This window comes from Desmodus rotundus, chromosome 2, assembly GCF_022682495.2.
Source record: "Desmodus rotundus isolate HL8 chromosome 2, HLdesRot8A.1, whole genome shotgun sequence".
NCBI classification, from domain to species: domain Eukaryota; kingdom Metazoa; phylum Chordata; class Mammalia; order Chiroptera; family Phyllostomidae; genus Desmodus; species Desmodus rotundus.
The window spans coordinates 42548850-42566406 of record NC_071388.1 but is presented as its reverse complement, the minus strand read 5'-3'; the positions used below and the strand labels follow the sequence as shown (position 1 = coordinate 42566406).

General features: G+C 43.2%; 1 protein-coding gene across 7 annotated transcripts in view; it reads right to left on the bottom strand.

The window, feature by feature from the left end:
* The window catches only part of YEATS2 (YEATS domain containing 2), an 85310-nt gene that overhangs the window by 3746 nt on the left and 64007 nt on the right, over nucleotides 1-17557 (bottom strand). For 5 of the 7 annotated variants that reach the window (XM_045198560.2, XM_053918134.1, XM_045198589.2 and 2 more), the window contains 11 exons: nucleotides 15572-15748; nucleotides 14058-14241; nucleotides 8858-8986; nucleotides 8204-8302; nucleotides 7278-7380; nucleotides 6353-6426; nucleotides 4861-4940; nucleotides 3987-4188; nucleotides 2133-2359; nucleotides 1248-1322; nucleotides 282-355 (listed from right to left, as the gene is read on the bottom strand). In XM_045198560.2, the coding sequence (XP_045054495.2) occupies nucleotides 282-355; nucleotides 1248-1322; nucleotides 2133-2359; nucleotides 3987-4188; nucleotides 4861-4940; nucleotides 6353-6426; nucleotides 7278-7380; nucleotides 8204-8302; nucleotides 8858-8986; nucleotides 14058-14241; nucleotides 15572-15748 (1424 nt within the window). The remainder of the gene's footprint in view (nucleotides 1-281; nucleotides 356-1247; nucleotides 1323-2132; nucleotides 2360-3986; nucleotides 4189-4860; nucleotides 4941-6352; nucleotides 6427-7277; nucleotides 7381-8203; nucleotides 8303-8857; nucleotides 8987-14057; nucleotides 14242-15571; nucleotides 15749-17557) is intronic. The other 2 variants (XM_045198578.2, XM_053918135.1) reach the window with 2 other exon arrangements.

The following is a 17557-nucleotide window of genomic DNA, read 5'->3' as shown; positions in this document are numbered from 1 at the left end:
TAGTATCTGTTCGACCCTGTGACCTAACAGAGCCCTACTGAGTCGTGCCTGTGGAGCAGTGACTGGGTTGCTACAGAGCGCTGGGCAAAGCTGAGCTCTCACAACCAAGCAGCTCTCTCGCCACAGCCAAGCTGACCCTCGGTCTGTGGGCTCTGAGCACGTTCCCACACGAATGCCTCCAACTCCTGCTGGACTGACGTAAGCGTGCAACACCCGATGAGCACTCCATGGTCAGGAAATACCCGTAAGCCTGCCGCCACCGACTACAGAGACCAAGGTACCTGTTGTGGGACGCTGCCTGGCATCCAACCGCCAGCGCTTGTCTCAGGACGTCACTCACCAGCTGCTCCGTGGCCTACAACAGAGCATGCCGTCACTGTCAAAAATGGCCATCTGCTTGCAGGCAAGGGACGGATCTGACCCCACCCCACACCCTGCACCTTAGAAACAAGTGCCTCTAAGGTCCAAAAGCCTAGAAGGAAAATGTAAAGGTTTGAGTAACAGACCACGAATAATATGCCACACGACAGAAGCCATGACTGCAAAACTGAATGGGAGTAATTTTCATTAATCAGATTGTTTTTTAAAATTTTTCAAAAAATTTTTTGAAAGAGATAGACATTGATTTATTGTTCCACTTATTTATGTATTCATTGGTTGCTTCTTGTATGTGCCCTGACCGGGGTTTAGACTCACAACCTTAGGTACTGGGGCAAAGCTAATCAGACGTTCTTAAGGAAAACAAGTGAGGTTATTTGTGAGGCGTCTCTGCTGTGGGAGGGGACACGCCAGGGAAGGAACCGCTGAACTCAGCGCAGGCTGAGTAAGAAAACTGGTTTCGTCATCCCCTTGCCCAGGGATGGGACAGCTGTGGCTATTTCTCTGTTGCTGTTGTGACAGGTACAGAAACCCAAGGCTCTGCCTTGTCACCTCCTGAAGCAATGAGAGCACCAACTGTCACCTCAGACTACTTACAAAGCACTTGAAATAACACTAAATATAACGTTAGAGTGATATCAGCACAGAAACTCTTACTAGAGATGTTTTACACTTAGGAGAACCATACTTTAGTTCATTTAAAAATCAGGGAAAAAAAAAGGGAGAAAACTAAACTTAAGCCTCAATAAGATGAGAAATCTTAAAACTTGTCATGCCTGTTCTATTTCTGTCCTTGTCCCTTACTCGAAACAGCCTGGCATCCAGACTGTCCCGCCTGGCTGTCCCCTCTGCTGCCAGCAGGCACCCACCTTTAAAATCATGTCCTCTACCACTGACGCATGCACGTTCTTGTGAAGCGCCACGGGCTGCAGCGTGATCCCGATCTGGAAAAGCAGAAGGAGGCTCCTGTTCCCATTTCTACATTAAAACAACCTCTCCCTCAACAGGCACCCAAAGAGATGGCTGGTTGGAGGGAGATATCCCATTTCTCCATGTTTCTGAGTGATGGTTAAAAATGCTATTACAATCCCGCATTTACCCCCAAATTCCCTTCATAGGAGAACATGAGGAGGATTTGCCATGAATTCTGACAGTGGGATCAGCACACTGGGAAGCCTGGAATCAGACTCAGGCCCTGTTTGCAAAGGTGATGAAGACATACTTGAAATGTGCGTCTTGCCCCGTCTTTCATTTCCTCTTGTGAGTGAAAACAAGCACTGCCTTCCACTCTGGGTCCTAAGTAACTGCAGGCGGCAGCTGCTGACAGCTGCCGAGTTCCATCGAAGGGGTAACCCTTCTCCCCTGTACCACGAGGTACATCCTCACCGCAGACAGGGCACCTGGGAGCTATGGAAATGCGAGGGGCAGCTTACCCTCTGCAGTGTGACTCGGTAATACTATTACATGCCTCATGAGAGAAAGATGTTTCTAGTGAGGCAAACTGGAAAGAAAGATGAAAATAAAAAACTATCTGGCTGCCTTTGCTTTAATTCCATGTTCGACAAGCAACCTTTCCACATGTAACTGATGTCTTGCCCAAGGGCCCTGGTGTGGGAAGCAGACCCCAAGTTTATCAGGCAGAAGCAAATCACATTTACTCCCCGCAAAAAGTCTGCTGCCAGTTCATGTGGCTGAATGTCCGAGCACCTTGCACTGGCCTGTGATCTAGCAGCACCACAGGCCACAGCCCCTACCTTCTGGGTGATGTCACCAATGAATTCCGACCCTGGTGTTGGTGGCAGGTACAATTTCAGCTCTTCCTGCTTTTCCTCCTGTTCTTTCTTGATGTTTGTCTGTACCGGCTCGGAGAGGTTGAGGATATCCACCTCCTCTTCGTTCTCCGGCTCCTTCTTCTGAAACTGCTGGAGGTCCTCCAGCTTCCGGCAGAGGGTGTCGGCGGAGGACAATGACGACAGGCACTCTAAATGAGAGATAACCAGTCTCACGACAGCGGTAGTCACAAAAGGAAAGGACGTTCCATCTCTAAGACAGTGGCCTGAGACCCCGAGAACTGGGACGTATCAAGGGAACTGACCCTCTTTCCAGCACTGAAACTACGGACCTACAACCACACGGACCGCTAATTCAGGAGGCAGACAGGCAGGACAGGCGTCGTGTGCGCTGTAACTGCAGTCTGAGACAAGACGGACAGCGCACGACTCTGACCCATGCCGCCCAAACCAGGCCATCTCCCAGCCCTCAAACATTAGTGACCCATTTTTTTTTCCTACTTTAAATCTGGAAAATTTAGAAATACACAATAAAGAAAATGAAAATCCCCCATATTCTCATTGCTCAGAGATAAGTATCACTAACATTTTAGCGCACGCCTTGCATCCAGTCTTTAACAGTCGATTTATTCAAAATCTAATCAAGAGTATTAGAACTTTGAAGCCAGCGGGGGCTCTAGACACCCTCTAGTGCGCCCCCTCACTCTCTAGATGCGTCAGTGAGGTCCAGACCAGCTCCTGGGCAGGGTTAGGAGCACCCAGCAGGATGGTGGCAGAGTAGCCAGCTCCTGGCCTCTCCTGTTGTACTGACGGGGTGCTCAGCAATGAATCTGTCCCATTGAGAGAGCCCCAGTGTACGTGAAGCATCACACTTTACATTTACTGCCAGTGAGCATGGGAGTAATCAACACTGTTCGTCTCTGCTCCCCGAAGAGCTGAGGTACATAAACATGACAGCCCCCCAGCTCTGATCTAAGTGCTGCCGGAGACCAGAGAGAGGAGAGGCCCCCAGTGTCAGGGCTCTCAGGAAAGCTGACCAGAGAAAACGGGACTTGTGCTAAGTCTGAAGGGGGCCCACACCTTCCCTGCGCTCCAGGTTCCTTCCGACTGGGAGGTGGGGCTTCTCTTTTCCTTCAGAAATGGGATTTGGAGGAGAAAACAACCCTTCTTCTTCTTTAAAGTGAAACTCAATATTCTCCCCATGCATCTTCTATGCCCTGCACCCCCACCCCAATCATACAACACAGCTGCTCGTGTCTGTGTCATGAAACAACTCATCGTATCTGCAACACTCTCAGGTGTTTACGGCTGTGCCTCCATCACGGGACAGTGCACTTCCTAGCTAGGTGTGGAGAAGGAGTAATGGATAAGACAGTGTCCTCAGATTCAGTGAGACTAGAGAGACATGCCTGTGAGGGCCTGTAAGGTCACAAAGGCAGGAGAAGTCACCACTACCCGGAGGAAAGGAGGGGGACTAGCAACGTCTGCCAAGAAGAAATGGTGCTGAGGAGGGGTCTCTTGACCAAACAGTGCGTGCCTATTGTATGACCTGGGCCAGCACATTCCTGGCTGGGGCACAGCACTCGGGACCCTTGGGCACAAACAGTTCTGCAGGGACTCTATCAATGGGAGGCACCAGGAGGGCCACGTGGTCAGAGGTGCACAAAGGCTCCTGTGCTCCACAGGAGCTCTAGAGTCCTAGGTAAACTGCCGGGGTGGAAGTGGCCCAGATCCACTGAGGCCGCAGAGAGGAGCATGCATGCCATGCAAACCCCTCGGGTCACCCGTGACGCTCAGTGAGGTCCACTGAAGGCTTACCCGGCTCGCTGTCGATCTGGGTCAGCACATCCTCGATGGAGTCCCCGTCACTCCTCAGACTCTCGGGGTCAGGGGGCGTGTAGCCGTGGCAGCGACACCAGTGAGCAACGTGCTTGGTTTTAAGTGGGGTCAGGTGGTGAAATCTTGAGTTCTTCTCCAGTATTTCTTGTAGGACTTTTCTCACTGTCATTGCTCTTTGCCACTTAAAAAAAGAATTTTTGAGCCATAATCAAGTTTTTCAACTTAGCAACATGTTCAAACAAATCACTTAATCAAAAATCACCCTATCTTGTTAGAATCATTTTTTTTCCTAAGGAAAACAAGCCTGATTGTGTTACTCCTCAACTTTAAAAAAAGGAAAAGAACTTTTACCCAATGTTTATAAAACAAAATGGGTCTCCTAGGTTTGGCCTGTAAGTGTTTCCACCTGGTCCCAACCTATGACCTCCCACTTCCTGTCCCCTCCCAACCGTCCCCAAACCTAGTGCACCGACTGTCTCCCAGCTCCCCACGCATGCTTTTGTACACGCTATTTCCTCACCATCCCACTGTCTGGCACAGTAGCTGCCACACTGTAGGTACTCAATATAACACTTAATTTTAAAGTACTGACGTTCATTTAAAAATTTGTGAAAATGTTTGCCAATGCAAGACAAGAAAGTAGACTTTTTCAAAGGTTAGCAACAAGTCTTTGAAAAACAAGCTCTTTAACCACGGGAAAAAAAATCTATCAAATATTTAACAAAATACGCTTCACATTTTATCCTTGTTCCACATGACAAGGTTTACGGAAGCTGCCAGAACACACATGTGCTTTGGTTCTTTCTCCCGCAGGCCCTGGGCGGTGGGCCGCGCATCAGCTAGGGATCATTACCTCGGCAGCTCTCCGCTTTCCAATGTTCCAGCCGTAGTACTGCTCCAGGGACTTCGCAGAAAAACAGCTGATGTCTTCACCTGGAAGCACATGTCCGGCAAACTGAACAAAGTTATGATCTAACTCCAATCTTATTTGCTGGGGGCATGCCCAGTTTCTTTAGACTTCTTTATTGAAGTATGTTCCTTACTGGGCAAGTTCCGATGCTTCTCAAAAGAGAAGCCATCTCATTCATGTGTACTCAGAACAACTCCCCTCCCTCGGGAAACCAGCCCCTTTGGTAGAGAGAAGCCATCTACTGGCATGAAGCTGTTGAAGTGAGTGCCAGCGGCCCTCCTCCAGGAGCCGGAGGCCTGCAATCCAGCTCCAGCCTGCTGCTGACTAAGGGGCCTTGGGGAACGCTACATCCACCTCTCTGGGCTTCAGTTTTCTTACTGCAGAATGAGGCTGTTGGGAAAGATGGTTTCTGAACTGACTTTTAGCTCTAATACTCTGTATTTTTACCTAAATTAAAAAAAAAAAAGATTTTTATATGTTTTTTTCTGCTGGGCTAGGAAAATGTCACTGAAAGTTCAACTTTGAACTACCTTGAAATACCCCTCGAAGTTTAACAGCAACACCTAAAAAGATAATTTCCTTGTTATTGCTGTTGGAATGAAATCAGCATGGTAGTCTGTACTTGGCCTACCACGTTGACATTCACATGAACGTAACATACACGACGATGTGCTTCACCCCTTCCCCCTAAACGTTCGCAGTGGTCTTGCCCAAGAGCACACACCCAAGGACCCACAGGCTGTGCCCCTCCGCAGGGGCTGGCGGTTCTGTTAGGACAACGGTGCTGAGAAGCCATTATTCAGCCTAGCTAACTATGGCAGTGACAGAGCAGGCTTCACTGCTGGAGGTCGTGACGGTCATGCATTTCTGCAAAGTGAGTGACAGTGAGTGGCAGAGGAAAGATGAATGGCTTTGGAGCCAGACAGAACTGGGTTTGTATCCTGTCTCACCACCCATAGCTAGTGATCTTGAGCAAGTGACTTGACTTCACTTAAACCTGACTCTCCCACCTGTCAAACAGGGATGACATGGCCTATCCCACAAGAGCCTGAGTGAGAAAGGCAGCAAATGTAATGAGCCTGCAGTCTGGCACACTGAAGGCACATGTTAATTTCTTTTCTTATTAATAAGCATTGAAAACCCCCAACGCAGTTCTAATGACATACACAACAGATTAATGATTTACATACCAAAGAATGTAAAAACTTCTTTCTGAAGATGAAATACTAAAGACAATTAAAGACTGAGTGACCAAGATACTGTGAATTCCAAAACTCTGCAAATGACCTGTAGGTGCAGCTAACACCTCCTACGGAAACTACCACAGCGATATAATTTACAACGTACAATGTGATTTAAGTAAGTAGACTCAGTATCCCAAGCAGCTCACAGCTTTAAAAGAATGGCACCCATATATTTAGTCTAATTGTCTTACTCTTTGCAGTGATCAACGGGATCTTCTTTACCACTGCTGTTAAGAGTTGCTGGATAGTCTCCAAATGGTCTATCCTGAGAAGGATAAAAGAAAATAAAATTAAGGTCGTAAATACGTGTAACAGTTTCTAGTCATATATACACATAAATTTATGTATCTGTTCCCCTTTCTGAGGGAATTAATTATACTGGCAGGTCTTTCCTTCCATAGATAACTTTCTTTATAAAAGAAGATCATTCTACGCTTACAAAGGAAACATCAAGATTAAATAGACAGACGAGACCCCAGAAGTGGCAAATTATGCAAATATCAAACATCTTACTTATGTTTGTAAACAGGAACACAATCTTCTTGCGCTGTGATTGCCACAGCGGCAGCAAACCCTACCGTGCAAGTTGCGCTGTTACCTATCACGTGACAGTGGCTGAATTTCTATAGTCCCTGGCAGTTTGAGATACAGCAAAGTATGTGGTCTGAGGCGGGTTCCCAATTTACAAACTGGAAAATCTTGTGAAGTATTTTTAGAAGAAGCAATGAGAACGTATGGCCCACGAAAAGGCAGCTGTTTAGGCAGGTATGTGGGTACTTGGGCACAGAATGTGTACACACCTGAGTCATCACATCATGAGCAAAGTACATGCTGGCAAGCTCGCGGGAGGGAGATCTGTAATTCCACCTGAGGCTTCTGAAGCGACAAATCAGGTGCTGCCTCCAGGTCACACTAATGTGTAAAGTGAAGACTCTGAGCTGTGCATCAGGCAGTTAACACTTGTCCACTGCACACGGACGGGTCTCCAGGCATCCAAGGACCCAACACCATACACACACAGCTCTGCGCATACTCAACTGTCACAGGCATGGCTTTTTAAAAGTTTCAGAAAAATACCCAAAATACAACTCCCTTAGAAAGGACCAAAATAATTACTTAATAACATAGTTTCCCAGCTCAGAACTTTCTTCTGTTTTCACTGCTGTCTGACCCTCCTGAGAGAGGCAGCTCGGTCCAGGAGTTTCTGGTTCGGTCTTCACTATAAGGGAAGAGCAACAAAGACAGCGCTGTTAGGGTTTAGTGATGGCAAGACACGTGCAGGCAGAAACAAAAGCCCTGCCGTGGAAACCCAGTGAGGAAACTGCTACACCAGCTGGAGCGGGGACGCAGCCAGGAGACTGCGATGGCGCCTACCATCACAGGGCCAGCAGACAAGGGAAGAACTGTTAACTTGGGTCTTGTGGGTCCTTGTCCTACTGTTGCCTTAATCTGGCATGCCCGCGACTTCTCCACAGCTAAAAATGCTTCCTTCTTTTAAAGTCCAGGTTACAGTCCCTGTTCCATACAAAGTCCTACGCCCTCCACACCCCACCAACTCTGATCAGACAGCCTAGATTGAAACACTCCAGCATTTTCCTGGCTGGTGTGGCTCAGTGGATTGAGTGTTGGCCTGTGAACCAAAGGGTCGCCAGTTCAATTCCCAGTCAGAGCACACACCTGGGTTGTGGGCCAGGGGGTACGTGAGAGAAACATCAACACACACAAGATGTTTCTCTCCTTCTCCACCTCCCTCTCTAAAAATAAATAAAATCTTGAAAAAAAAGAGAAATGCTCCCACATTCACTTTCCAGATCACTTATCCTGCATTTATCAATGCTTACTATCTACTTCAACACAATTTTAAGTTCTTGGAGGGCAGAAAAATTGCTACATTTCTATGTTGCCCTCAATATCAAGTCTATTATATAAACAGTGTGCATTTTTGAGGTGGCTCATTCACAGATGCTGAAAATTCAAGAGACTTATTACACTCATGTCTTGCATGAAACCTATAGGCAAATACATTGTGAGAAACTATGTACCTTTGGTAACAGGTGCTGGCACAGAGCTGGAGACAACTGGAGCTGGCGCAGCTACAGGCAGAATGGTAGGTGATTTGTTGGCAGAAAGTGACTGAACCACTAACAGGCACACACACACCAAAAAAAAAAAAAAGAAAAGAAAAAGAAGGCAAGGATATGCAAAATACAGAAATTATTTTAATGAGGATGATCTAACTCCCAGGTGATAGCCCCATTTTAGACTAATAGCACAAGACCAATCACAGTACCACAGAAATGGTAAGGTTCTTTTTAACGGTGACTTTTGGCAAGGTGGACTATTTCCCATTAGTACTAGGGTAACGAAGTCATTTTCCATCAGCTGTGGAAATGGGAGCTTGTCACTGAACTAAGAAAATAAAAATCTAATTAACCTGAATTCTCATAAATGCTTAAAATATCCCCCCTCTATTCAACTGTACGAATGGGAAGCCATTAGAAGCCAATGAGTCATTTGGGTTTTACCATCAGTCCTATAGTTGTTGCTCCCAAGTTCAAGGTGCCCGGGAATACTGTGAGGGCCAAAGGGCAGGCTATGTAAAGGGGGAGCAGTCATCAGCTAACAGAATAGGGACTTCCCCCCCAAGACAGACCTGGAGACAACACCCCGTGACAGGCCCATGGTGAAGGGCTTACCTTTATTCACAGGCATCAGTATAGTCTGCACGCCTCCAGATGTATTTACACTGAGTGGTTTGAGCTGGCTGGGGATTGTCAGGACAGCCTGCTGGGGACTGGACTGACTGGAGTGAATCTTTAACAACCCTAAAATAAGGTGGAAGACAGGGCCAAGCTGAAGATCAGATGCGTTCTCGAAGTTCCTGCCCTCTTTAGCATTTTTATTTTCTTACAAGAGATGTTCTTAGGACATTTACCTTTTCAGTAAACAAAGAGCTGGAAGCATGAGGCAATGCATATGGGCAGATTTCACAACGAAAGAATGATGTGATAATGATTTATTTTTATCCCACAATCGCAAATACAGAAATTTTTGGAAAAGCAGAAAAGAGAAAAAGTCACCCAAAGTTCTACTGCAGAGACCACCAGTATTGAACATTTTGAGGTATTTCTTTTCCATGTTTGTTTTCTTTTTTTTTAAAAAATACATTGATTACGCTATTACAGTTGTCCCCTTTTTTTTCTCCCCTTTATTCCCCTCCGCCCTGTACCCCCTCCCACCATCTATGACAATTTGTTTTCTATACAGCTGTAATATGTATAAACCTGGATATAAAATGCTGTATTTTGATTGGGATAATTGCCATTTTCCTACATAAAAATCTTCTCTGATTCCTTACTGCCTAGAGAATGTTTCCAAAGTTAGTTTCAAAGCACTCAGAGGCCACTGTAATCTGGTCCCAATTTCTCTGCATCTCCTTCACGTCACCCATGTATCTCACACTCCAACCCGTCTACTCACTGTACTTTACAATTTCCTATCTCTGTGCAGCCTCTACTTTTCAGATATCAGATATTCTCGACTTATCATTTTAGAGAGGGTCATCTTCTCCTACTTTCCTTTACTTTTTAATTTTTATTTTAAAAAAGATTTTATTTTTTAGATAGAGGGAAAGGGAGGGAGAAAGAGAGGGAGAGAAACATTGATTGGTCCTCTTGCATGCCCATAACTGGGACCTGGTCTGCAACCCAGGCATGTGCCCTAACTGGGAATCGAACCTGCAACTTTTTGGTTCGCAGGCCAGTAGCACTCAATCCACTGAACCACACCAGCCAGGACTCCCACTTTCTTTTAGAGGTCACTTCCAGCCCTGGCTGGTATGGCTCAGTGCATTGAGCACTGGACTGTGAACCAAAAGTTTGCCAGTTCGATTCCCAGTCAGGGCACATGCCTGGGTTGCAGGCCAGGTCCTCAGGAGGAATGTGTGAGAGGCAACCACACATTGATGTTTCTCTCCTTCTCTTTCTCCCTCCCTCCCCGCCTCTCTCTCTAAAAATAAATAAATAAATCTTTAAAAATAAAAATAAAGGTAATTTCCATATTCCCTTTTCCTATTACAGAACTATTCTAGGCATTCAGAGTGCTCGCAAAAAAAAAAAAAAAAAAAAAAAAAAAAAGAAAAGAAAAGAAAAGAAAGGAAAGACAAGACAAAGGGCTTTATTGTGAGAGCACACATAAGAAACAACACAGATCAGTGACTAAAGATACTATAAGGCTCTGTAAAGCAGTTCCATCAAGGAATGGAATCATCTTAAATACTTTCTAGAACAAAGCCTTAAATAAACAAGAAATTTTTTCTTTGCAACAGATTAGTGTTGAATCAGTTGTTATAAGTATATACTGAGATGTGTTCCCAGAGAGTAATACAATGACTTGATGTTTCATATCTTTATAATTCTTTATTAAAATATTACATGCTTATCAGTTGAACAGTAAAAAGTGCTAGAAGGCTTATTACTAAAAACAGCCATCCTCTGCTCCACCTCCCTAGCCTCATCTAGTTCCTTAGTAGCATCCGCTTTTACCCCTTTTGGTCCTTTTTTTAATTTTTAAAACGAATGTGTCCCTTGTAGGCCTTGATTCATTATGATGTAACATTTTGATTTTACATACTGACTATTAGGATACATAAGCATTCTAAGGCACTTACATCCTCTCTTTCCTAATACTCTAATATTTGTGGTTCTTTATTGATCTAAAGGAATACCACAATACTATTCCATTTTATTTTCTGGGCTTAACAGTTTCCTCCTTTTCATTTGCTTAGTTCTCTTTTCACATCTTACTAAGTCTTCCCACCTCCTCCAAGAACGCTGTAAACCACCCTTAATACGATTCTCCACCTAGTCAAATCTCCTCAGTAACTGACAGTGCCCGCTTTTGTAAGAGATACCTTTCCTGAAGCTCTCCAATTTGGACTGTTGCTTTCTAGGCCTGCAGCAAAGCTCTCATCCTGGGGACACCCTCCACTATTACCCTGGGAGTCCCCTTTGCCTTCCCTCTAGGTTGGTCTACCAGTCCTTACTTTGGTAAATGTGGATTTTAGTAAGGTCTTGAGACAGGGCGCATAGGAAACAGACGTGCAACTCTGCCTGTCAGGAAATATGTCTATCTTCACACTGAGTAATGACCTGGCTGACTACAGAATTCTAAACTGAAAGTAATTTTCCCCTAGAATTTTGAAAAGCTGTATCCTAGTTCCCAGCATTGCCTCTGCAAAGCCCAATGATAATGTAATTTCTGGACTTTTCTTTATATCTCTGACAGCTTTTAAGATCTTCTCTTTGTCCCTGGCGGTGTGATTTCATGACCAAATTGTGCCTCCGCGAGAGCCATCTTTCACTCATTGTGCCGGATACTGTGACATCTGAACCTGGAAGTTCATGCCCTTCAATTCTGGGATAAATTGTTTCACTTCTTGGATCATTTCCTTCCCACTATTTTCTGTTTTCTTTCTGGAACTCCTTTTAGTCTGGTGTTGCTGGGACTCCCTGACACATCATCGAATTTTCTTAGTGTCTACTTCTTGGTCCATTCCCTGCTTCCACTTTGTGCCCCAAAGTTTAGTCTAAAGACTGCAGCCAGTGATCCTGTTAAAAGGTAAGGCAGACCATGTTACTTTTCAGCTTAAAACCCTTCCATGGCTTCCCCTGGAGTAAAGTCAAAGTCCTCTGATCTGGCCCCTCACTCTGACTTCGTCTCCTAGCGCTCGTCTGCTTGCTCCCTCTGCTCCAGTCGCAATGGTGACTGGCCTTGTTCAAACTAGTTTATCACACACACAAGCATGAATTAAGAAACGATCGGTCAGCTGGAAATACTTTGATTCTTTTATAAAAATATTCTGAAAGTTTCATCGCAGCAGCTCAGAAACTAGAATTTAAAGCAGGGGGACTTCATTTACTGCATGTTAAAACATCAGAAGAGGAGGGCATTCATCTCTTATGACAGTAATTCCCTTTATTTCACCCCCCAGTCCCGACACAGTGCCTCCAAACACTCGGTGAGGAGAACAGCACTCCCTGTACTAGATAGAGCTTGATCCATTTTAGCCTGGGGGTGGAAGTCAGTCACGGAAAAAGACTGGCCTTAATCTTTTGGTCCCTAACTACCCCAAAGCAAACGAGACAGAGGGGCTTAGTTTGAGTCCTGTATGCAATGTAGTGATGATGGCCACAACAATAAGAACAACACCTGCCTCAATTTTTTACCCAAAGGTTTACACTAAGTTGTGTGTGTATTTATGTATGTTCGTGGGGAGATGTATATCTCAGTGATGGTCGCTTTGTCTGTTTATCAGTGCCACTTGGTACACTGTTACCATTCTACAATAAGACATTAATCTGTTACATTATTATAGAAATTAAGAGTGTTCAGAAACAGTTTGACCTTGTTGTGACATTTTTATTGTACTTTATAAAAGTATTTGTCTGGCCCTGACTGGTGTGGCTCAGTGGGTTGGGTGTCATCCCACAAAGCAGAAGGTCACCTGTTCAATTTCTGATCAGGGCACATGACTGGCTTGCGGGTCAGGCCCCTGGCTGGGGGTGTGCAACAGGCAACTGATCATTGTTTCTCTTGCACATTGATGTCTCTCTCTAAAAATAAATAAAGTCTTTTAAAAAATCTATTTCTCTATATTGAATTATAGAAAAGCAAAACCAATCTCTCAAATTTGAGAAGCAATGCTGTACATTATATCAGCTCCTGGTATCTAGGATAGCACAATGTGATCAAATATATTAGTATTTCTTTGGCAAAATACAGACATTCCTATTAAGTAGTATAAACAGCCTATCTATGGAGGCCAGATTTCATCTTGAAATTCGTTATGGGGAAAAAAACCTTTGGTTTTCATAGCTTTTTGGATTTTAGAATTGCAGATAAAAGAATGTGGACTAACAACAATGATGACACTGAAAATGATAATAGTAGCAATTATTTATAGACTGGCTACTACATGTCAGACATGCATTAATATACTCTTATTAACTCATTCAATCCTCTCAACTTTATGACATAGGTATTATTATCAGGCGACCAAAGCAAGTTATTTTATTTTGTTTTTTAAAAAGACTTTGTTTATTTTATTTTTAGAGAGGGGAAGGAGGGGGAGAAAAAGAGGGAGAGAAACATCAATGTGTAGTTGCCTCTCGAGTGCCGCTACTGGGGACCCGGCCTGTAACCCAGGCACGTGTCCTGACTGGGAGTAGAACCAGCGACCCTTTGGTTCACAGGCCGGCTCTCAATCCACTGGGCCACATCAGCCAGGGCTAAAGCAAGTTATTTTAATTAAGGCAATCTGGATTTGGGCTCTATACATTACCCAATTAAGTAAAAGGCACACTTTTCTGGGGTCCCTTAGTGTCAAAAACATACCATTCGTCTTGTCAGACCTCAAGCATGTCACCTTAATACTGCCCAATACAACTAATGTTAAGAATCATGACTTGGAGTCACCTAGGCTAATTGATATTTTACGTGCTTTGTGAAAGCAAAGAGACATATATTTTATAATAAATTCCATTTAAAACTGATTTAAAAAAATATACTGGTACTTTAAGAAGAGCAAACCCTCAGCTTTCCACAAAATTAATCATGAAAGCAGCTAAAATATCCAATAGAGCTCCACTGGCTAAGGTTTTACTGTATCACTTAAAAATTACTATTCAAGAAAAAATAAACCTTATTAATCTATAAAACCATTTCAGGCTTAAAAATTTATACATAGATTTTTAAATAAGAATTTATCTAAAAAGCAGCTACCTGGAAAATGTTGTGAATTATTTTAAATAACTTATTATAAAAAGATTGTTTAAGACCTTCCAAATATTCTAGCACAAAGAAGGGAGATAGAAGTATCTTTACGATACAACTGACCTGATACTGTAGCTTTTCCGGAGATGGGGTTTGGTGTGGACACAAGGGACGTGGCACCAATGACAGAGGGAGCAGCAGCCTTGCAAGTCCCCATTGTGGCCTGGCTCACACACACTTGCTGCTGCCCAGAAGTTTTCATTATAGAACCTACAGTTGATGATGAACTGGGAGCTGTTCCTTCTGACTGCGCATGCACAGGGCCAGAAAATACAGAAATTGACAAGAAAGCAGTGTAACTGACAGAGAACAGGGACTGCTATGTAGCATACTTAATAAATATTATCTATTAGCTATTACTACCTTCCTATTAAATGTCATGCCATTTAAAACGATTGCTTCTTTAGTTTGGTGGATCCTACAGTTTTAGAAAAATTTTAAATGAGGCGGTAGCATTGGGTTACCTCACTTTAAGGAAGGATAGATACTTCAACACCAAAAGAAGTGGGAGGATATACTCTCAGAATGTAAAACTAGAATAAAATGAGTTTTATTAAAAACTCACTATAATGTTTTAAAGTTTGCCACATCCATTCCACAAACATCTACATGGCCCGGAGATAAAAGCCCTCAAGAAAGAGACGGACGGAGGCTATACAAAGGCTATAGTAGGCAGAGGTGCATGGCACCACCACACATCAGATGAGAGGAAAGTGACCATTTCTGTCTAGGGACCGGGAGGGCAGAGAACTGGAAAACGCTTCAGGTAAGAACGTGTTGTAGCATCTATCAGCGCTTCATTCCTTCCCTTCCATAGCTAACACTCAATTTTATGGCTATGCCACATTGTTTATCCAAATCAATAATGAAAAGACAATAAATAACCCAACTAAACAATGGGCAAAGGATCTGAATAGACATTTCTCCAAAAATACACAACTCTCAAAAAAAAAAAAATACTCAACATCTTATCAGCTACAGGAAAAGGCAAATTAAAACCACAATGAATTAACAGTTCACACCCACTAGAATGGCTATAGTTTTTAAAAAATGGACAAGTATGAGTATCAGCAAGGATATGGAAAAACTGGAATCTTCATATATTGCTAATGAGAATCTAAACTGGTGCAGAAGTTTGAGAAAACAGCCTGGCAGTTCCTCAAAATGTTAAACATAGTTAGATGACCTAGCAAACCTTCTACTCAGTATACGGCCAAGAGAAATGAAAACATATGATTACACAAAAACACATACAAGGATGTTCACGGCAGTACTACTCATCGTAGTCAAAAGGTACAGACAACCCAAATGTCCGTCGACCACTACAGGATACAGATCATTTTCCTCCAGAATGATCAAAAAAAAATTCTACAATTAGATGGTGATGGTTGCACAACCTTGAGAATATAAATCACTAAACTAAACACTTTAAAATGGTGAATTTTAGGGTATGGAAATTACATTTTCATTTTAAAAGAAAGCCATATGGCCCACTGTTGTGCCTGCTCAACATCTTCCTTATGTTTTTACTACTTTTGTGTTTCACGATGATTTTCTACTGTCACGCTAATTCTCACCTGCTGGGCAGGACCATTTGCTGAGAGGGCCACAGCTGGAGAAGTGGCAGCTGTGATAACCCCTCCTGCGACTCTCAGCATTGTGGTTCCAGGCTTTGAGAGTTGAGAGGTGGCTGGCACAGACTTCAGTGTACCATCAGATATTTTCATTAGAGACGCCTGTCCTCCAGGGGCTGCCTGCAGAAACAAAATGGGTTGAAGTAATAATGTTGCCTTGGGTAGCAGGCACAATTTATTCCTTACTTACACATGCCCCTAGTATTACAGCATATCCAAGAAACTCTTGCTAACCAAACTATACGGAGTGTTTGTGCACCTTTCCAAAAAATTCTCAAGTTTATGACCTTTTACCTTTAACCCTAATGTAGAATGAGTAAATAAATGTAATTGCAAGCCACTACTTGGCAGCAGTGTCTTCACAAATACCAGACCATTGGTTATCAAAATAACTGAGTCCAAAGTACTCTTTTTTAAAAAAAGATTTTATTTATTTGTTTTTGAAGAGAGGGGAAAGGAAGGAGAAAGAGAGGGAGAGAAACATTAACGTGTGGTTGCCTCTCACACGCCCCCTATTGGGACCTGGCCTGCCACCCAGGCATGTGCCCTGACTGGGACTCGAGCCAGCGACCCCTTGCTCCACAGTCTGATGTTCAACCCACTGAGCCACACCAGCCAGGGCAGAGTGCTCTTAAATATAATCTTTAAACATGAGAACTGAATCAAGGGGGCCAGATTTAAATGAGTAAATTTATGGTACTCTAGGCTAGCACAGGATTAGCATTTCATACTGGAGAATCATTCAACAAATTATAGTTTGAATAGTTTTAAAGTAAGGTTCAGCAAACTTTTCATGTACATGGCATGATTAAGCATGTCAGGCTACACAATCTCTGCTATAACTCTTCAACTTCGGTGGTATAGCATTAAATGGGAGTGGCTGTGTGGAAATAAAATGTTAAGATTTTTATTTATTTATTTTCAGACCGAGGGTAGGGAGGGAGAGAAAGAGGGAGAGAAACATCAATGCATGAGAGATACATTGACTGGCTGTCTCTCACACACCCTAACTGGGGACCTCGCCTACACCCCAGCCATGAGCCCTGACCAGGAACAGAACTCGAGACCTTTTGGTTAGCAGGTTGGCACTCAATCCACTAAGCCACATCAGCCAGGGAATAAAATGTTATTTATAAAAATAGGAATTTGGGTGTAGTTTGCTGACCCTTGGTCTAAATGATTGCTTTGTGCCAAAAATTCATGTGCCCACATGCCATATCATTTATCAGTCTTTGAGGGCATACTATGTGCCAGGAATGGCAGAAAGCACTTTTACATAGCTTTGTCATTTAATCTTTTCACAAACTTTATAGGGTTGATTTTAATCCCATTTTAAAGATGTAAAGATTAAGCTTGGTGACTTTACCAGGGTCACAGAGCTAGTAACTGAAGAATCCTGGAGTAGCAGCCATGGCATAATTTGCATTGGAGTCTTAAGCAAATTAAAACCACAATTAGATATCACCTAACACTCCCCAAAAAGAGTAAAATTAAAAAGAACGATGATCTTTCATAGTGGTGAGGATGAGGAACAAGTGGAACTCTACCATATTACTTATGAAGGGGTGAAATGATATAACCACTTGCAAAACTATGTCAGTTTCTTATAAAATTCTTATACTTAGCCTATGACCTAGCTATTCTACTCTACAGAATGATCTATACGAGAATGTTCATAGCAGTATCGCTCATAAGTCAAAAACTGGAAATAATCCAAATGTCCACCAATAAGAAAATAAAGTCATGCAACAAAATACTACTCAGGAAGAAAAAATAAACAACTGATATACATATGGCTAAATCTCAAAAACATTATGTTGAACAACAGAAGCTAGACATAACACAGTACATACTATATAATTTTACTGATGCTAATCTACAATGACAGAAAGAGAAAAATGGTGATAGGAAAAACTGGAAAGGTAACGT